Source organism: Microtus pennsylvanicus, chromosome 20 (assembly GCF_037038515.1).
Source record: "Microtus pennsylvanicus isolate mMicPen1 chromosome 20, mMicPen1.hap1, whole genome shotgun sequence".
Classification (NCBI taxonomy): Eukaryota; Metazoa; Chordata; class Mammalia; order Rodentia; family Cricetidae; genus Microtus; species Microtus pennsylvanicus.
In genome coordinates this window covers 10,116,015-10,136,459 of record NC_134598.1, presented here as the reverse complement: position 1 = coordinate 10,136,459, position 20,445 = coordinate 10,116,015, and the positions used below count along the sequence as shown (strand labels likewise).

General features: G+C 48.4%; 2 protein-coding genes across 16 annotated transcripts in view; one reads left to right on the top strand and one right to left on the bottom strand.

Annotated features, from left to right (window-relative positions):
- Rbms2 (RNA binding motif single stranded interacting protein 2) overlaps positions 1–14,757 on the top strand; it is a 57,387-nt gene extending 42,630 nt beyond the window's left edge. For 3 of the 5 annotated variants that reach the window (XM_075954546.1, XM_075954545.1, XM_075954543.1), the window contains 10 exons: positions 186–343; positions 6,613–6,692; positions 6,780–6,889; positions 7,117–7,163; positions 7,292–7,385; positions 9,162–9,239; positions 9,702–9,812; positions 10,462–10,542; positions 10,879–10,963; positions 11,187–14,757. In XM_075954546.1, the coding sequence (XP_075810661.1) occupies positions 186–343; positions 6,613–6,692; positions 6,780–6,889; positions 7,117–7,163; positions 7,292–7,385; positions 9,162–9,239; positions 9,702–9,812; positions 10,462–10,542; positions 10,879–10,959 (840 nt within the window). In that variant the 3' untranslated portion in view covers positions 10,960–10,963; positions 11,187–14,757. Of the gene's footprint in view, positions 1–185; positions 344–6,612; positions 6,693–6,779; positions 6,890–7,116; positions 7,164–7,291; positions 7,386–9,161; positions 9,240–9,701; positions 9,813–10,461; positions 10,543–10,878; positions 10,964–11,067 lie in introns of all 5 variants that reach the window. The other 2 variants (XM_075954547.1, XM_075954544.1) reach the window with 1 other exon arrangement.
- A 184-nt stretch (positions 14,758–14,941) lies between these two features.
- The window catches only part of Baz2a (bromodomain adjacent to zinc finger domain 2A), a 40,467-nt gene continuing 34,963 nt past the window's right edge, over positions 14,942–20,445 (bottom strand). For 10 of the 11 annotated variants that reach the window (XM_075954540.1, XM_075954539.1, XM_075954536.1 and 7 more), the window contains 8 exons: positions 20,211–20,366; positions 19,965–20,116; positions 19,187–19,476; positions 18,973–19,105; positions 18,715–18,861; positions 17,959–18,185; positions 17,730–17,873; positions 14,942–17,635 (listed from right to left, as the gene is read on the bottom strand). In XM_075954540.1, the coding sequence (XP_075810655.1) occupies positions 17,470–17,635; positions 17,730–17,873; positions 17,959–18,185; positions 18,715–18,861; positions 18,973–19,105; positions 19,187–19,476; positions 19,965–20,116; positions 20,211–20,366 (1,415 nt within the window). In that variant the 3' untranslated portion in view covers positions 14,942–17,469. The remainder of the gene's footprint in view (positions 17,636–17,729; positions 17,874–17,958; positions 18,186–18,714; positions 18,862–18,972; positions 19,106–19,186; positions 19,477–19,964; positions 20,117–20,210; positions 20,367–20,445) is intronic. The other variant, XM_075954530.1, reaches the window with a different exon arrangement.

Below are 20,445 nucleotides of genomic sequence, written 5' to 3'. Positions count from 1 at the left end.
TATGTATACAATGTTCTGTCTGTATGCCTGCAGGCCAGAAGAGGGCGCCAGACCTCATCACAGATGGTTGTGAGCCACCATGTGGTTGCTGGGGATTGAACTCAGGACCTTTGGAAGAGCAGGCAATGCTCTTAACCACTGAGCCATCTTTCCATCCCATCAATTTTTACTTTTCATGTTCATAGCAACAGGAGCAAGACCCTACAAATCTATATATCTCAAACCTCCCTCTGTCGATGGATGAGCAGGAACTGGAAGGAATGCTGAAGCCATTTGGTCAGGTGATCTCCACCCGAATCCTTCGAGACACTAGTGGGACCAGCAGGGGAGTTGGCTTTGCAAGGTAAGAGACGTTTTTAGACGTTTTTAAGGGTGACTAAAGAGAGATAACTTGGGAAACAACATACACACACATGCACAGGTACACACAAGCAGACACACAGGCATGCAGACAGACAGGCACACACACACACACACACACACACACACACACACACACACACACACACACACTGCTCTTCCCCCTTACATGGACCAAAATAATGGTCAAAAATACCTGCTAAGAACCAGGAAGGTGACTTTACTAAGTCACGGCACTTTACACCAAGCTTGATAACCTGCATTTGATCCCCAGGACCCACCCAGTAGGAGAGAAAGGATGCTAGCAAGTTGTCCTCTGACCTCCACACGTGCTGTGGTGTGTGCGCACACACAATAAATACATGAAATGTAATAAAAAACTGTTTAAACCCTTGGTGGTGAACCGTGCGTGTGTGTGTGTGACATGGTCCTAGCATGTAACTTGAATGGGTGCCTCTGCCTCCCAGTTGCTGGGATTCCAGGCATGCCCCACCCTGCGTGCCCCACCCTGCATGCCCCACCCCACGGTACAGCTGTCTGCTCCTGTGCTTCCCCCACCGCCTCCTACTAATGGAGAATGAACCACAGTGCGGAGACTTCATCCCCTTGTCAGTAGGAAGGATTGCTCCACTTCTTAGATCTTTAGGGGGACATGTATGTGTTGCAGAGCAGCTGCTGCCTTGGCCAACCACCGTGATGGAGGACATTTCTGAGCCTTAGCGGCTCCTGTTCTCTAGGCTGCCTGCTTCTGGGCTCATGTGTCATGGAGCTTCAGCTGATCCTAGCCTACCTAAAAAAATGATTTACTTTTATTTTCTTATTGATTTTTATTGAGCTCTACATTTTTCCCTGCTCCCCTCCCCTCCTCCCTTCAATCCTCCCCCAAGGTCCCCAGGCTCCCAATTTACTCAGGAGATCTTGTCTTTTTCTACTTTCTACTTCTATGTAAGTCTCTCTTAGTGTCCTCATTTTGTCAAAGTTCTCAGGGATTGTGGCTGTAGGCTGGCTTTCTTTGCTTTATGTTTAAAAACCACCTATGAGTGAGTACATGTGATAATTGTCTTTCTGTGTCTGAGTTACCTCACTCAAAATAGTGTTTTCTAGCTCCATCCATTTTCCTGCAAAATTCAAGCTGTTGTTATTTTTTCTGCTGTGTAGTACTCTATTGTGTAAATGTACCACATTTTCCTTATCCATTCTTCAGTCAAGGGATATTTAGGTTGTTTCCAGGTTCTGGCTATGACAAACAAAGCTGCTATGAACATAGTTGAGCACACGTCCTTGTAGCATGATTGAGCATCCTTTGGATATATACCCCAAAGTGGTATTACTGGGTCTTGAGGAAAGTTTCCTAATTTTCTGAGAAATCACCACACTGACATCCAAAGGGGTTGTACCAGCTTGCATTCCCACCAGCAATGCAGAAGTGTTCCCTTTTCCCCACAACCTCTCCAGCATAAGTTGTCATCAGTGTTTTTGATCTTGGCCATTCTTACAGGTGTAAAATGGAATCTCAGAGTTGTTTTGATTTGCATTTCTCTGATGACTAAGGATGTTGAACATTTCCTTAAGTGTCTTTCAGCCATTTTAGATTCCTCTGTTGAGAGTTCTCTGTTTAGGTCTGTACTCCATTTTTTTTTATTGGATTATGTGTTCTTTTGGTGACCGATTTCTTGAGTTCTTTGTATATTTTGGAGATCAGACCTTTGTCTGATGTGGGGTTGGTAAAGATATTTTGCCATTCTGTAGGCTGTCGTTTTCTCTTGTTGACCGTGCCCTTTGCTTTACAGAAGCTTCTCAGTTTTAGGAGGTCCCATTTATTAATTGTTTTTCTCAGTGTCTGTGCTGCTGGGGTTCTATTTAGGAAGTGGTTCCCTGTGCCAGTGCGTTCAAGTGTACTTTCCACCTTCTCTTCTATGAGGTTTAGTGTGGCTGGCTTTATGTTGAGGTCTTTGATCCATTTGGACTTAAGTTTTGTGCATGGTGATAGATATGGGTCTATTTTCACTCTTCTACATGTTGATATCCAGTTATGCCAGCACCGCTTGTTAATTTATGCTTTCTTTTTTCATATATATATATTTGCTTCTTTGTCAGATTTGCTTTTCTTTGATTTAAGATTTTGTTTGGGTGCTGGCAAGGTAAAGGTGCTTAGTGCTGACAAACCTGCCGACCTGAGTTTGCCCCCCAGACTCATGTGGAAGGAAGAGGGACTCCCCCAAGTCCTCCGATCTCCTGCTCAAACGCCCCCCCAGGTCCTCCGCCCCCCTGCTCACACCCCCCACAGTCCTCCAATCCCCTGCTCACACGTCCCTCAGGTCCTCCAATCCCTTGCTCACACGTCCCCCAGGTCCTCCCATCCCCTGCTCAAACACACCCCCCCAGGTCCTCCAACCTCCTGCTCACAGGCCCCCCAGGTCCTTCGATCCCCTGCTCAGATGCCCCCCAAGCTCCACATCCCCTGCTCACACCCCCCCAGGTCCTCCGATCCCCTGCTCACACGTCCCCCAGGTTCAGAGCCCGTGTATCTGATAGAATAGGGAGTATTAAGCTGGCCAGGGCTACCTAGGTCTCAACCCTGCTTGAGACAGACTGGCGATGTTGCTCAGTTGATAGAGTGCTTGACTCTATCATGAAGCCTCGGTTTGACCTCCAACACGAAATAAGATGGGTATGCGGTGATGTTCTTCCCTGTAATCTGGGCACTCAAAACGTGGAGGCTGAAGGATCAAAAGCTCAAGGGCGGACTGGAGAGACAGCTAAGAGGTTAGGAGCACTGGCTGCTCTGGTCCCGAGTTCAATTCCCAGCAGCCATATGGTGTCTCACAACCATCTGTAATGAGCTCTATGAGATCTGGTGCCCTCTTCTGGCCTGCAAGCATACATGCAGACAGAAGAATACTGCATAGGTAATAAATAAAAGTTCAAGGTCAATTTGGGTCAAGAGACCACGTCTTCAAGATAAAAACAAAAACTGTTTGGGTGTCGTATATACCCTTAGGCTTGGAAGGCCAGAGCAAGAAAGTCACAATTCCAAGGCTAACCTGGGCTACTTAGAAAGTTCAGAGTTGATCTTATTAAGAGCCTGTCTCAGAAACAACAGCGGAAGCTGAACAAGGTCTGAGCTGTAACTAGGTGGGGTCACTTGGGGTTCAAGGCCAGCCAGGGTGACACTGAGGTTCCCCAAATAAATACATAAAATATTAAAAATCAAACAAGCGAGTTTCACTTGAAATGAGATTCTGATACTTGTGGGGGGTTTGTTTTTGTTATTTTTTTTTTTTAAGACAGGGTTTCTCTGTATAGCTCTGACTGTTATGGAACTTACTCTGTAGACCAGGCTGGCCGAACTCACAGAGATCCACCTGTCTCTGCCTCCCAAGTGCTGGGATTAAAGGTGTGCATCATCACTGCCGGGCTGATACTTGTTTTTAGCTCAGAAAACACTGTACTAAATGGTCTGAGCCCTTTGTGTTTCAGCCTCCCTTAGTCAGTGATTCCAAGACTGATGTAAACTGGGTATGGTGGCCACCCTTTAACCCTAACATTTGGGAGAGAGGCAGGAGGAGAGGGAGCCCTTAGACAACATGAGACCTATCTTGAGGAACAAAACATCCCTCCACCCCACCCCCCTTTTTTTTTTTTAACTAATAGAGGTTTTGGTTAGAAAAAAAATTAATAAGCTCAAGCTGAGTAGCGCCACCTAATGGCAATTCCCAGTATGACAAGATGAAAATTCACTGGGCTTGGGTCCATTGCTTTTGAAACATATTTTCTTTTACTTTTTAAATTTTTTGATTTTTTTTAAAAAAAAACTGAAACATAATATGGTCTTGCTGTGAAGCCCAGTCTGGCTTTGAACTTGAGATTCTCTTGCTTCAGCCTCCTAAATACTGGAACTACAGACTTGGGCCACTATGCTGAGCTCATGTGTCCTCGAGGGCAGATGCTCTTAGCTCATGGCGCCCTTAGTTAGCATAGCATCTCCTCCTCCATGCCAAAAAGAAATAGTCAACACGTCAAGTCATTACACGGTCAGACAGTTTGGGGTGGACTTTTTGGGGGTTAGGATGAGGTGTCCTCTCTGCATGTGCTGGGGACTGAACGCAGATCTCCTCACCCCTGTGCCTGTTTGTTTTCTTTGCAGTAGGGCTAAAACCCCAGACTTCCATCACGCTAGGCACGCAGTATGCCACTGAGCTACATCTTTGTCCTTTTGACTTTTCATTTTGTGACATCATGTCCCAGTTCGGTCTTTGTTGCTGTGATAAAATCCCCTGACGAAAGACAACTTAGGAAAGACGTTTATTTCCGCTCATGGTTCTTGGTTGTGGTTCATCTCGGGAAAGTCACGCCCACAGTCAAGACAAGAGAGCAGCTGGCTACGGTGATGCTTGCTGTCAACCCAGCACTCCAGAGGCACAAGTAGGTGGAGATTAGGTCTGGTCTATATAGTAAGTTCCAGACCAAAAAGGCTTACATAGTGAGACTCTGTTAAACAAAACAAAACCCACAGCAGAATGAACTCATGCTCACCTGCCTGGTTACACGGTTTAGGGTTCCCTGACTAGGGAATTGGTGCCACCCATGTGAATTAACTGAAGACTGTTCCCTGGAGACACTGAGATTTCCCAGGGAGTCTGGGTCGTGTCTGGTTGACAAAGCTGACCATTCCACAGGGTCTCAAACGCTGACCAGACTGGCCTCGGCCCTACTCTGTAGCTAAGGTAGATTTTGAATCCCACCTCACCTGTAGCTGGGACTAAAGGATGGTCAGTGTCTGTTTATCCATTTATATTTCATTACATTTTATTATTTCATGAATTTGTGTGTCTCTACGTGTGGGTGTGCTATGGCAGGAGGGTGCAGGTCACATGACAACTTTTAGGGATCACTTTTCCTCTTTGACCATGAGGGTTCCAGGGATTAAGCTCGTGTCGTTAGACTTGACAAGAGTGACATCGGATTCGCAGGCTCCTTGGCCTGCTGAGCATCTTGCCAGCCCGAGGGCAGAGCTACTGAAAGCCCAGCTAGCGTGGCTCGTAAAGCAAGGTCCCATTTCAGAACTGTGAATCGAGCTGGCCTGTGGGTCCTGTGTCCAGTGCACATTTGAGGGGTGGAGGCGGGCATCTTCTGCGCGTTCTCACGTACAGCTTTGGGTGGTGCACAGCCACTGACCCACATCTTTAGTTCTTTCTCTGTCCCCTTCCCCTTTGTGAGCCCTCCCCCCCGCCCCCCTTTAAAAAGCACTTATTTATCAACTGTAGGGGAGAGAGCTGGCTCTTAGGTGGAAGCCAGAGGACAGCTCACAGGAGTCAATTCTGTGTGGGTTCTGGGGTCATTCAGGTCATCGGGCTTGGCCGTGGTACCCAGTGAGCTCCTCATTGCCAATCATAACAATGTGCCATAGATAATTGGGCCTTGATAATTATTGCCAGAAATAAAAAATATTAGCAAAATCATTGCGTGTGCAGTTTCCTCAAAAAAACAACTGAAACTTACTTATTTTCGAGGCATGGTCTCTCTGTAGCTTTGGAGCCTGTCCTGGAAGTTGCTCTTTTAGACCAGGCTGGCCTCAAACTTACAGAGATCCGCCTGCCTCTGCCTCCCAAGTGCTGGGATTAAAGGTGTGTGCCACCACTGCCCGGTGAGGAATTTTTTCTTTTAATGGTTCAGTAGCTACTTGCAAACAATTTTAAATTTGTCTTGTGTGTACATACGTGCACGTTTGTGTGTACAGCATGTGTTGAGGTCAGAGGACAGCCATCAGGAGTTGGCTCTCTCCTAACATCACGTGGGTTCCAGAGATGGAACTCAAGTCGCTGGGCCTGCTGGAAGGCGCCTTTCCCCCTGAACCCCCTCATCTTCCCTCTTAGGAATTGTACAGTAAAGGGCCAGGGACACACCCAGTCAGTAAGGTGTTTGCTTGTCGCAGCCGCATCGCCCCTGGCTCTGTCTTTAGTACTGCATAAAAGTCAGGCATGGTGGAGCATTTCTGCAACTGCAGCACTGAGGCAGGAGCAGCGGAGGTTCAAAGTCATCCTTAGAGCATTCGAGGCCAGCCAGGAGAATACACACACTCTGTCTTAAAAACAAACAAACGAAACGCAGCTGCCTGAGATGAACACGTGTGACAGGAACTCCATGTGTGTACCACATAAAACTTCTAGAGTATGCATGGGACTAGGGACTGAGTGTGTGGAACACGTGTGTACCCTGCACAGGGAGAGCCTCACCTCTCATGCTTCTTAGGATGGAGTCCACAGAGATGTGTGAAGCCGTCATCACCCACTTTAACGGGAAGTATATCAAGACGCCCCCTGGAGTGGCAGGTGAGTCGTCTGGGACTCAGGCTGGGGCCATGGAGGAGCGTGCCAAGTGTGGCGGTCCAGCACCTGTCTGCTTTGTTCTCTCGCCAGCACCGTCTGACCCCCTGCTCTGCAAATTTGCTGATGGCGGGCCAAAGAAACGCCAGAACCAAGGAAAAATTGTGCAAAATGGACGGGCCTGGCCAAGGAATGGAGACATGGTAGACAGACCTCTGAGGAAACACAAACCCTGAAGGCATTCATGTGGGGTGGCAGTGGCCCTCGGCTTGGTTTCTGTGCGGCTCTCGAGAGCAATCTGTAGCTGCGGGCTGCTGGTTGTTTCCTTGCTCTTCAGTGCAGATTTGCAACCTGCAGAGTTCCAAAACCCCGTAGTGGGACTTGTGGGTACTCTGGGCTCAAAGTAAGAATGCTGTGTTCTTTCTTATAGGGTGGTATGGCCTTGACCTATGACCCCACCACAGCTCTTCAGAATGGGTAAGGATGTGTCAGTCACCTGAAAATGTCCAGACGCATGTCCAGGCATTCGGGTGTTTCATTTTGATTCTCAAAGAGCAGGTAGTGGATGGAGGGGGCTCCCTCCCTGAGCAAAGCCTTTCCCACAGGTTCTACCCAGCACCATACAGCATTGCCCACAGCAGGGTGCTCGCTCAGTCGGCGCTCTCCCCATATCTCCCATCTCCTGTGTCCTCCTATCAGGTAAGGCATGTTTGCCCCCTATTGTTTAAGTCAAAAAATAGGAAGCTTTTCTATATTGTACACATACAAAATGTTATGTAAGAGCATAACGTGTGACGTATGTGTGTATATACATAGCATGTATCCGCTCATACATACAGTGTGTATGTATATAAACACTTTTAGAGGCATCCTCATGAGCTCGGCATGGTGTTGCACACCTTGAATCCCAGCACTTGCGAGGCCAGCCTGTTCTATATAGGACATAGGCTAGCCTGGTCTCCAGGACAGCCTGGTCTCCATAAAAGAGACCCTGCCTCAAAAGAAAAGCCATCCTCTTTCTGTTTTTACCGCCCCACAAGTAAAGGCAGCTTTGCACCCTACGACGGACACTCTCATGTTGATGAAAACAGATACACAGGGCTTCGGCAGAAACTTCCTTTATAAATATAGCCATATTTAACATATATTGTCACTCTCACATTTTAGTGTGTTTTGCTTTTATGTATGTACATATGTATATTTCATGTGTGCCTGAGGTCAGGTGTGGGATCCCCTGAAACAGATGCCTGTGAGCCACAACGTGGGTGCTAGGAATCAAACTAGGGTCCTCTGGAAGAACATCAGGTGCTCTGAACTGCTGAGCCATCTCCCATCCCTCAATACCTTTTTGAAAAATAATATTTATTCTCATTCTACGTGTTTGTGCAGGTCAGAAGACAACGTGTGGCAGGTTCTCTCCCTCCACCTTGGGCTTCTAGGGATCTAATTCAGGACTTCAGATCTGGTGGCGAACGCCGTGCCCTGATGAGCTAGTGCACCACCCTCTTCTCCAAAGTGACTGAGCTTTGGAACCTGGGCTGGAACTAGCTTTTGTAGACCAGGCTGACTTTAAACTCACAGAGATTCTCAGAGTCACAGAGACTGAGAGCTGTCTACTCCAATTTTATATTCTTCTCTAGTGCTGGGATTAAAGATGTGCACCATTACCGCCCAGTTTTGTTTTGTTTTGTTTTTTTTTTTTTGGTTTTTCGAGACAGGGTTTCACTGTGGCTTTGGAGCCTGTCCTGGAACTAGCTCTGTAGACCAGGCTGGTCTCGAACTCACGGAGATCAGCCTGCCTCTGCCTCCCGAGTGCTGGGATTAAAGGCGTGCGCCACCATCGCCCGGCTACTGCCCAGTTTCTATGGCAAATTAGTCTAACTGCTAGGATTAAAGGTGTGTGTCACCACTACCTGGTCTGTAAAGCTGACCAGTGCGGCTGCTTTGCTCTCTGAGCTTCAGACAAGCTTTATGTATTAAAATACAAATGAACCTGGGCAGTGGTGGTGCATGCCTTTAATCCCAGCACTCGGGAGGCAGGGGCAGGCGGATTTTTCTGAGCTAGAGGCCAGTGTGGTCTACAAGAGCTAGTTCCAGGAGAGGCTCCAAAGCTACAGAGAACAAGCTGGGCGGTGGTGGCGCATGCCTTTAATCCCAGCACTCGGGAGGCAGAGGCAGGCGGATCTCTTGTGAGTTCGAGGCCAGCCTGGTCTACAAGAGCTAGTTCCAGGACAACCTCTAAAGCTACAGAGAAACCCTGTCTCGAAAAACAAAACAAAACAAAAAGCTACAGAGAAACCCTGTCTCGAAAAAAAAAATACAAATGAAGTATCACTATATCCATAGCCCGGAAAAAAAGCAGCTTGTTTGTGTTCTGAAGGACCATGTCACATGTCAATTGGTGGGGGCTTTGCTGAACTTCTTGGGCACTGAATCTAGGCAGTTAATGTTTTTATTTGTTTTTGCTTATATCAGAGAGTGACCCAGACATCTCCTCTACAAGTTCCTAACCCATCCTGGATGCAACACCAGTCGTACCTCATGCAGCCTTCAGTGAGTGTTCAGAAGTGGGCAGAAGCCAGAGATGATTTGATGTAAAGAAAAGCAAAGGGCTGTGATGACAGGATCTGTGGGTGTGAGTTCTGACTTAGAGCATTGTGAAGCTCGTTCTGTGAGTTCTTAGACAAAGGTCTCTGCAGACTGAAGGTCAGGGTGCTGCTCCTGTCCCAGAATTTAATTTCGAGGCCTTGAAAATGGTAGCAGATGATTCTCTAGCTCATGTGTCATCTCCTTCTGCTCACCCAAGCCTTTAATCCCAGTACTTGGGAGGCAGAGACGTGCAGAACTTTGTGAATTCAAGGCCAGCCTGATCTAGAGTTCCAGGATAGCCAGGGCTACAGAGACACTGTCCAAAAAAAAAAAAAAAAAAAGATGGCCCTGCTTGTCATCAGCCGCTGCTTGAGGTGTCTTTGCGGGAGGCTGCTGCCTAACCATCTTCTTTGTTGCCTCCTCTAGGGCTCAGTTCTTACACCAGGGATGGACCACCCTCTTTCTCTCCAGCATGCCTCCATGATGGGACCTCTTACCCAGCAATTGAGTCACCTGTCACTCAGCAGCCTGGGCACGGTAAAGGGTTGTCTCTAAGATCATTCCTCCAGAGTAAGGCTGCCCGTGAAATGCTAGCGCCAGTCCTTCCGAAGGATGGAACTGTGCTTTCAATCAGTGAAGGCGCACTCAGACCTGGGGGGGGGTAAATGCCTCTAATCCCCCGCACCAGGAGGCTGAGGAAGATATTTAAAAGTTCAAGGACAAGCTGTGAATATAGCCATTCTGCTCTACTCCCTACTTCTAGGTGGCTCCCAGAAGTTCTAAACATTTGTGCATTTGCTCAGGAATCAGCGCACATTTCCTAGAATTCATCAGAATACTAAAAGGAAGGGATGGGGCTGGAGGGATGGCTGAGAGGTTAAGAGCATTGCTTGCTCTTCCAAAGGTCCTGAGTTCAATTCCCAGCAACCACATGGTGGCTCACAACCATCTGTAATGGGGTCTGGTGCCCTCTTCTGGCCTCCAGGCATATACGCAGACAGAATATTGTATACATAATAAATATTAAAAAAAAAAAAAGGGATGGAGCAGCTGGGAAAGCAGTGAAAACAAGCAGGCCTGTCTCCAGGCCAATGTCCTCGAACATCATCGGGACCATTGTGAGAAGTCCACACACCACTAAAGGAATCTCCCGAGTGTCTGAGAACCATGTTCCTTTTCATTCCAGTTCATGCCAACGGCCGCTGCTATGCAAGGAGCTTACATCCCCCAGTACCCTCCTGTGCCTTCCTCCAATGTTTCTGTCGAGGTAGGAGCATTTCTTTGCAGTGAGGCAGACTTCTGTCCTGAGCAAGCACTTTCTCTCATAGCATTGCTGATTCTGGTCCTCACTAGGGGGTGTGACTCCGGAGTATAGGGAGGAAAGGGCTGACTAGAGTTGCTTAAATGCTCTGAAAATTGGCAGTTGTTTATGTATTTCCCAAAGTAGCACCACTTCACCTTCTTTCCAGCTTGATGCTGTGAGCACACTTGCATTTGGGGAGTGAGTTGAGGATGCCACTCAGCTTTGGCTGTATTAGTGAGGCTTCTTCAGTGGGAGGCGAGCGTAGGAATGCATCAGTAACTTTCCTTGGCTGTGATACAGGAGAGCAGTGGTCAGCAGAGTCAAGTCGCAGTGGAGACACCCACAGACCATGGGGTCTTTCCTTTCCAGTTCAGCAAGTAACGAGGTAAGACCTGTAAGCTGGGGGCATGCTGTTATGCTGAGCTGGGAGATGGCTGCGTGGTCTCGTCATGTCCCCTCCACACCCTCTCTACCTTCTGCCTCCTTTAGGCAAGAGCCCACATCTTTGTTAAACAGAAATGCATCTCTGGAGAATGCTCCCAGACTCCAGGTTACAGGCGATCTGCAGACCACACTGAGCACTAAACGTGGCCATCATTTCCTCCTAGGCCAGGGCCTGAGAAAAGAAGACTGCATGCCTGCCTTGGGCTAGTTTCCTGTTGATGGAGCCTAGGGAACCCTGTCGCTCTTCACTGGCTGAGCTGCCTCCCATCTTCACAGAGAGGTTGGGGTATGTTGGAATTACTTAGGAAGGCTTGTCAAATGATTTCTTTAAAAAGAAAAAAAGTGCTGGAAAATCGATGAAGGAGCCCTGCTTGCCAAGTTTAGTTATGGACTATTTCTGAGGTGTCATGTGTTTTAAATATGCGGACCTAAAAGTTTTTGTTTTGCAAAGCTTTCAGTTCACAGGGTCTCTGTGTAGCCCTGGCAGGCCGGCCTTGAACTCACAGGGATCCAACCCATTCCGTCTCCTGAGTGCACCACTATGCCTGGCTGCTGTTTTTTCCTTTTTTAACTTCTTGTCTAGAGTGTTCTTTTCCGTTCAGCTGAGCCTTGCCTGCTTTGCCTTTTTACAGTTTTTAATCTTATGAATTTGCCTTAAATTTCATGTGGGACCGGGAAAAGGACAGTGGAGGTGGCTTTCCTCTGAAAAAAAGAGACTGGAGTTTTGACTTTGGGAAGCAGACACGTGACAGTTCCAAAAGGATGATAACCACGACAGACATGGGTCTGACTGGTGCCCAGCTTCAGCTTCAGCAATGCCTGCTCTGCCTCCTGGAGGGTCTTCATTCTATCCCAGGTCTCACAGTCCCATCCCTGCTGCTTGTGGCCTTGCTCAGTCAGTCCCTCTAAACATCCTTCCCCCGTGTGCAAGTTCCGCCCCTATGAGGTTGTTGCCGTGTCTATCATCTTTGACAGTATTTCCCTGCCTTCTGGAATGGCTAAATCCCCAGCCCAGCCCTGGACAGAGCCTCCTAATGTTCATCAGGAGTCCCAGCTGCACATGGGTGTACTCAACAGTCTTTAAAGCTTAGAAATTCAGCAGGAGCTATCTCTCAGCAGGGCTCGCTCATGTGCGTAAGCCAAACGCAGTCTGAAGGACTGAAGGTGAGAACTGTTCACTGTGCTGGGCGTGCCTGATAAAGGACCAAGCTCTTTGTGCAGTACCCTGCCCAGCCCTGGAGTGTTTGAACCCCTTCCCCCAAGGAGCCAGAACACAAGAAATCACTTTCCTTCTTGTGGAGGGACAACAGGGTGCTAGGTTAGGAAGAGGCAATACATCAGCTCCTTACCGCAGGAGAGACCTTGAAATGCATGTCTGTTAACTGTCAAATCCAGGTTCACCTCCACTAGACAATCAAAGTAATGGAGAGCGGGAAGTGTGTTCAGAAGCTTGTGTAGGGAAGGAAGGGTTGACCGTGGTGGTGGAAAGACACTGGCTTACTGACGCAGCAGCTGTACATACTGCAGAACTGGGAATCCTGGTCTGATTGTACTTCAGTGCATTCTGGGAATAAAGGGCTCATGGCAGTGGTGAGCATAGTATGGGCTAGAGATGGCTTAGAGGTTGGGGGCACTGGGTACACTTCCATAGGTCACGTGTGATTTGGTGCCCTCTTCTGGCCTGCAGGCATACATGCAGGCAGAACACTGTATACATAATAAGTAAAAAGAATAAAATTACCAGATTTTTTCCACTGGTGCTTCCAACCTCAGGAAGGTCAGCTATATCCAGTTAAAGCCCTCAGTGACGGAACACTAAGAAGGTAGCTTTCTTGTTAGTGGTCTTTAAGGAAAACCAAACCAAACCAAGCCCAGAACTCTACTGAGTGGACTGTTTGGAAGCTCTGCTGATGGCCAGGGCCAGTAGGGTCCTGTTGTCACCACTGCCCTGTCACTGCCTCTTAAAACTTGTTTCTTTTTCGTAGCTCTAAAAGCAACTTGAACGGCTTATGGTTCTAAAATTTTAAATTACCTTCTGAGGTTTTCCTCTGTGAGTACTGTTTAGCTTCCAGTGTTTCTGGTTGAGCAGGTGCGAGCATGGGAAATGAGGGTAACCTATAATTTTTTTTTTATAGTGGCTAATGGCACTGTGTAATTCTGCTTAGTGATTGCCACCCTCTCATGTTGGCTCATTACTCAGTAGTGACTGGGGACAGGAAAGAAGGATGTGGGCTGTAGAGGGATGGTCCGCAGGACACAGCTCCACAGGAAGCACCCCACCACACTACCCAAGGCTCTCAACACCATGCCCAGTGCTTCCTGAATCCTGCCGGCATGGAGGTCAGACCTTTCTCTTTACATCTCACCCCCAAATTGTTTCCAGTTAGAACACCTCAGTCCTAGGATAGTGTCATACTTTACCAGGCTCCAGGCCTACCCAACCCACCTCAGGGTTACCAGCATCCCTCCCAGGCTTAGGGGCCAGGCTGTAGATGGACTGGCCTTTAGGACACTGTGGGGACAATGATGAGGAGAGATTCTTGAGTGTTTTTAAGCCAAGGATTTGAAGAACTGCCCAGCCTGTGAAGTTAGGTGCCTCTAAAGAGGGAACAGCTCTTGTCAGTAATAAAGATGGACAGTTTGTTGTTCCTGCTGTCCTTCCCTCCCAGACATGCTCCCACTTTCTGGAAAAGTGTCAGAACTGCATTCACTGAAGGCTGGTGAAGCCTTCTTAGCCAAGAGCAATACAGCCGAGTCAGGTCCAAATTTACCCCAGCCTTTTCTAGACCTGAACTCAGAGAGCAGGACCGGTCTCATAAACAACAGTTGGTCTATACAGGCAAATCAAATCTATACCTTGTCACATGGTTCTTCCCAGTTCCTCTGTGAACCAAGTACTCCACTTCTGAGCAGCCTGCCCTTTCAAAGTTCCTGTACGCATTAGAAGTCCTGAAGTTGACAGGCTGCAGCAGAGCGTTTCCTCAGCAGCTAAAACCTCTGGATGCCTCTTCTGCTCTGTGCTGACCCTTGCTGGAGGTGGTCTCCATATGGCAGTGACCAGAAAGATCAATGCCCTCATCACCCTTGTGACCGTGGCTCTCGGACTGGCATCTGCTCCTTCAACTCCTGTTCTCCTTACTCAACTACCTCAGTCTCACAGTTCAGCTCAGGCACAGCACCTGCTTCCTAACCCTTCACCGCCCTCGTCTTTGAAACAAAGCAAACTCTTCAGTTCAAGAGCCGAAACTGCCTTCTGGATTGTCTTCCCTTTCCTAGTGTGAGCATGAGCACTCCAGATCGGTCCCTGTATGACGAGCCAGGGCCTAGGCTGTGCAGTGACCGCCTTGGGCAAATTACTAGTTACCCCAGGAACACCAGCTTTGGAGCAGACTTAAGACCTTGGAGAATAAGAGAATAGACTGGAGGCTGCCACAGAGCTGAGAGGACCAGTATGGACGTCTCTGCTCCTGCCCCTCTCTGGGGCAGGTGACAACTCTACTGGATGCACTTATCGCCCTGGAGAGGAAGCTTAATTTATACTTAAAACACATTTTGTACATTTCCCCTTTACCCAGAGACCTGTAGTTCACACCCTCCCTTCTGCAGTGCTACCTCTCGCCCGCTCTCCTCGGCTCACTTCTGACATCCCTGCCCTGTAATTTGGAAGAGCTTTACTTTTGCTAACTTCAATCTTTTTTCTTTCTTTCTTTTTTAAAATAAAACACAAAAGTCGGTCTTAGTGTCTTATCCATGAAAACTGGTGATCTGCCTGCTCTTGCCACCACGGCACACAGGGTCTGCTCCACACTGGATGGGGCTGCTCTGCCCAGAAAACAAGTCAACCTGGGAGTCAGACCCACCCCACACTCACTCTGCCTTAGGGAAGCTGCTTCAGGAGAGAAACACGAGTCTTCTTGAGTCTCTATCAAATGTGGTTTTATTCAATGACAAGCACTTTTCTACAGCCGCACCTGTGGAACATCACATGGCAAAAACGAGGTTTTTTTCTCTACACTTTTTCCTTTTTTAAACCTTATTAAAAATGAGATTGGTCCTAAAAATATAGAAAGAAATAAATTTAAATTCACAAAAAACTGTACATTATCAAAAAGTCACTAAAACACCACATTTGGTTATATAAAAAGTCAGTCCCTTTTGTTGTAAAAGGAACATGGAAACTTGTTGGTGTTGATGGTTTCTTGCTGTTACCAGATAGGGGAGGGGACACAAAGGGCAGGGGTGGGTTGTTTTATTTTTAACCTGCTTTCCCTACCAAATACTCTGTCAATAGAGAAGATCCACCTAGCTCCAGGGGCAGTGAAGACGAGGAAAGGAAAGTGAGGAATGGCCCCTTTGATCATGCCCTACCCCACTTCTTCAGATCAAGTCTAGGACCTCCACCCCGCCTTACGAGTGCCTGGTCCCTAGGAAAGAGCTGGAACTGGAGAGGAGCACAGAGTGGACAACGAAGGCCACACTCTCCCTTCCACCTCCAACAATGAAAGACTCCAGTACATTTTATGCCAAAGGAAACTTGCTATGGGGGGAGTTATCCCCAATTATAACAGTTCCAAACATCTGACTGACACAAAGTTTGTTACGGCGCAGTTATTTAGATAAAATATAAATATTTATGCATAATATAAAGTCAATTCAAATATTCTTCAATCCACCTCTTATTTAAAAGCAAAAAAAAAAATCTCAAATAAAGTTAAGTTTTGAGGTTTTTCGACAGAAAAGGCGACTTTAGAAATAGGCAATAGGGAGTGGAGTGAGGGCAGGGTGAAAAGGAGTAAGGGCTGCCCAGGAACCTGCACTGCCCCACCCCCAGTACTGCTGGAGTACAAGAAACACTCCACCTCACCTGGCACCCCGCCCCCACCAATGGAACATTGCTTGGATGCCTCAGCTCTCTGCTTAGGCCAGCCAGCAGCCACCTCCCCAGTGCAAGTACCCGTAATTTCTGATGGGAGGGGCTCTGCTGAGCAGGAAAGCAGGGGGCCAGAGGCCCATGGCTATAGCTTGGAGTTAGCAGCTTTCCTCTCAAGTGTTGGGGGCTTAACCTGGGCTTAGTCACACACAGGGCAGTGGCAGAACCAGAATCTCTCCTCTCTACCCATCCTGTGCTCCAGGAGCCGCTGCTGGGGATATGAAGTAGATGCAAGGAAGGAAAACACAACTAAACCCAGATACTCATGGTTTAGGAAAGATCCAGTTCTACCCCTCTCCCAGAAACTCTCAAGACTCAAAGCTACTGAGAGGAGAGGGAGTTCCTGCTAAAGATTGCACAGTTTGAAGAGGCTGGAACAGAAATAACCACGAGGACGGCCTTGTCCCCAGAGAAATAGTTCCTGTGTTTTCCCAAAGACAAAAAGTGATGGTATAGAACGGCAAAGGTGGGAAAATAAAACATAGTCGAGGAAACACAAATGGGTCCCATTACACAAAAACAGGATCACAATCACAGCTCAGCATCTGTGTGCAAGGGCAGGCACGCAACACACACACACACACACACACACACACACACACACACACACACACACACACCTCTCCCCCTCTCTCTGAGGGCCTCCATCTCGGAGCAGCACTCAGACTCAGCAGTAGTTGTCCCTGAGGAGTTCCCAAGAGGGAGGTTTGGGAAGCGGGGAAGGAGGCTGGAAGGCCCAGGGCACCCACCTGCCCGCCTGCCCTCTCCCCAGTCACAGAGTTTCAGAAAAGGCTAGAAACTCAGCACGTGAGGAGGATCCAACATTTTAGAGGGTTACTTATTGGCAGGAAGATGAGCACAGAGACAGGGAGCTCTGAACTTTGTTTTCTACGTAAGGGGAAAGGGGAAAGAACCCGTACACGATAGTTTTACATTATTGGGTGGGACAAAAATTGTAAAAATAAGGAGAAGGGGAAGAAAAGAAAATGTGAGAGAGAGCAAGAAGCAGGGAAGGGACTGAACATGGAAGCAGCATGTTCAGGGCCCGGTGTCCGGCTCGACACACTTGGGAGTTAAGTCCACTTTACTGGCCGTCACTGCGGGTCCGCACACAGTACAGAGTGTTTCTCGGTTTCACACATTCACTAGAACTATTGCTATTGTTAAATAGCCCCAGGATGCTGGGGCGTGTACAGGGAGGGGAGGAAGCCGGGAAGAGGAAGGGACTTCTTTACCCCTCTCCATTTTAATCAAGGAAAAAAACCAGGAAAAATTCTTTTGCTTTTTTGGCTTTCTGTCCAAAAGGACCTCATCTCTACATCTCTTATTTGAGGAGCAATAGGAGGAAGGGATAAAAGGAGATTAGGGACAAGAGGATGTGGTGCTGCCAAGGGCAGAGGCAAACATCAGCACTGTCTGATGAGTCCACCCAGGGCAGCCGTCAGCAGGTGAGAATGGCAGGTTCTTGTTAGGAAGGTTGGAAAACACACCACAAGGTGGCCCCCACCTTCCTTGCCTCACAGATTGGCCTGTTTTCCCTGATAAAATTCTTCCCAGCGGCTCTCGAAGAAGCGGCGCATGATGTGCCCAGCCTTGCCCACTTCAGAGTCATCCTCGTTGAAGGTCTGGCAGTTGTCAAAAACCAGAAGGGCATCAGCTGCAAACTCCTCTGAACTAGTATACCTGGGTCAAGGGGAAAATGGGGTTGTGAACTATTAAGAGCTGAGAAAAAAAGAACAAGAAAAAAAGAGAGCAGGCGCACACAATATCTTCTTACCCTCCTCGGAGCAGCCGTTCTCGCATGGTGGAAAAATCCATAGGGTTCTTGATGATGCGCCGGTACCCACTCACCAACCGAGGGTTCACAGGCTCCAGGAAAGGCCAGGCTGCGTCATGGGACTCCATCTCCATCAGGATGATCCTGTTAGTATAAGAAGCATACTCTGATTCCTCCCAGCCCTTCTGGAATACACAGAGCCAGCTATCCCTATAATTCATCAACTCACTCGCAAAATGTGAGATCACTGTGGTGGCTTCTCATCGAAAGCCTCCGTCTCTTGGAGGGAGACAGTCCATCTTCTGGGCACCGAGACATTGCTGGGCTTTCTCGGCTTCTCGATAGCATTCGGCGTCGGCGACTGTCACCCTCCGGTATGTTCAGTGGGAAACTACTTTTCCGCTTCTGGCCTCGTTTTGGAAAACCAGGCCTCTGAGAGAATTCTTCCTGTACCTGCTGAGGATAGGCGTACACAGTAAGAACAGCAGTGTGCTGTTCCTCAGAATCCTGCCTACGAGTGACTGTGGCTTCAGATGCTCACACATCAGCCAGCATGTGAACTCATTCAGTTAATCAATGGGAGGGGCAGTAAATAGAATGGTTATTACTATTTTATGGAGGAAATGACTGGGGCTAAAGAATGTAAGTGATTTCTTCAAAGAAGGAAGGACTCAAAAAAAAAAAAAACGTTGTCAGAGGCCTATTCCAGGGTAGCCTGAGGGTAGGGGATTATCTGTGGGACTGGTGGTTAAAAAAAAAAAAAAAGGCGCTGGATGTTGGTGGTGCACACCTTTAATCCCAGCACCCAGGAGGCAGAGGCAGGTGGATCTCTGTGAGTTTGAGGCCAGCCTGGTCTACAAGAGCTAGTTCAAAGACACGCTCTAAAGCTACAGAGAAACCCTGTCTTGAAAAACCAAAAAGCTGAAAAAAAAAATTTCTGACTCTGACTCTTGCTTAAGAATGGAATCAAACAGTTGAACCTTACCTGTGCCAAACAGACAGTACAGAACCAGTCTCCTTCTGGGACAGCCTCCATCTTGGGCCGATGACAATAAATGTGGCAGCCACGGTCACATCCATCACAAAGCAGGAGGAACTCATCATTGTCACCCTTCCGGCAGACTAGGCAGGTCTAGACCAAAGTTGTGAGGAAGCAGAGTGAATCCCTAACCATCTGCCCCTTGCCGACCCCACTCTTACCAAGCTGTCTCTAGCGTTCTCCAGGCCATCTTCAGACTCTTACCACTTTGTTGATAGACTTCTCCCATGCGATGGAGCGTTCCAGCTGGCCCATGCACAAGCACACCTGGGCTGCACTACGGCATCTCTCAAGTGTCTGCCGCCAGACACGAACACGAGGGGTAATCTCATATGATCTGGGTGGGGGAAATCTAAGATGAGGAACAAGAAGACTTCTGCCCTCCCAGGCTAAGACACAGGCAGCAGGAGTCACTCACATCTCAGTAGTGGTGCCATCTGGGGCGCCGTTGGGTGTGCTCAGCAGGGCCTTCTCTACTACCACCTCATGGGCTGCCCAGAGGGGCTCCCGTAAGTAACGCCGCTCTACATTCTGTTCCAGAGCAGCCAGCCGCATCACAGCAAGGTCCAGAGGGTTGGTGTTTTGCCGCTGAGGTACTGCCCCTTCCCTGCCCCGTCCTCTCCAGGGGATGTCCTCCTGACAGTCAGGGAGATGCTCACAATAGGCCAAGTCTTCTCGGATAGAATCTGGGCTAGGGCATGTCCAGCCCTTCCAGTGGGAAAGAGGAATAAAACACATTGTAAAAGGAAACACTTCATATCATGGTAGGTCATTCAAGGGCTCTTCCTGACACGCTCCCCGCAGCTAGATGTAGTGGCTCATGTGGGCAATCCCAGCACCTGGACGGCCAAGGCAGAAGAATGCCTTGAATCCCAGGCCAGTCTGAACTACAGAGACCTTGTTTCAAAAACCAGAACCTAGGGCTAGAGAGAGGGCACAGCAGTTAGGAGTGCAGGCTGCTCTTCCAGGGTACCCAGGTTCAATTCCCAGCACCCACTACACGGGGCTCAGAACTATCTGTAAGGCCCAGCTCCAGAGGCTATTGACACTTCTGGTCTGAGGGCACCACACACACACTATACAGACATACATGCAAGCAAAACATCCACAACACAAAAATCAAAACAGAGAGTTAAACAAACAAAAACAAAACCCTCCCGTAAACAGCTCCCTACCCAGTGCCAACCCCAGTGTACCCGAATCTGCAGATCAGACAGGACAACACGCTGCTCTAGCTCCTCTACCCACTGAAGCACAGTCAGGTCTGTCTCGTAAGTCTTCTCTTTGGCGGACCAGCTCATAATTCCTTCTTCCAAGGCAGGCAGCTGACAAGGTTCAAAGATGGGATCTGGGAAGAGAGAGAGAAAGCAGAGGAGTGGGCTGTCAAGCTCCTGTGCACAGCAGCTACTCCAGCTCAGGCTAGGTCAAGGTTTCGTATTTACCAGTTAAGGGCTGTAAGCAAACTTCCTGCAAGAAGTCCTTGTGCTTGCTAAGATGTTTGTGTAGCGCCTTCTCCCTGATGCCTCGGGGATGTAGTGCCTTCAGCATGACATCCAGTGTCTCAGGATCTCGGATCCACCACCAGCCAGAGCACATCTCTATGTACAGAGGGTTGTGTATATGGGCAAGGGGTGGAAACCACACGAGTCGCACTGCCCACAATGGAAACTGCTATCA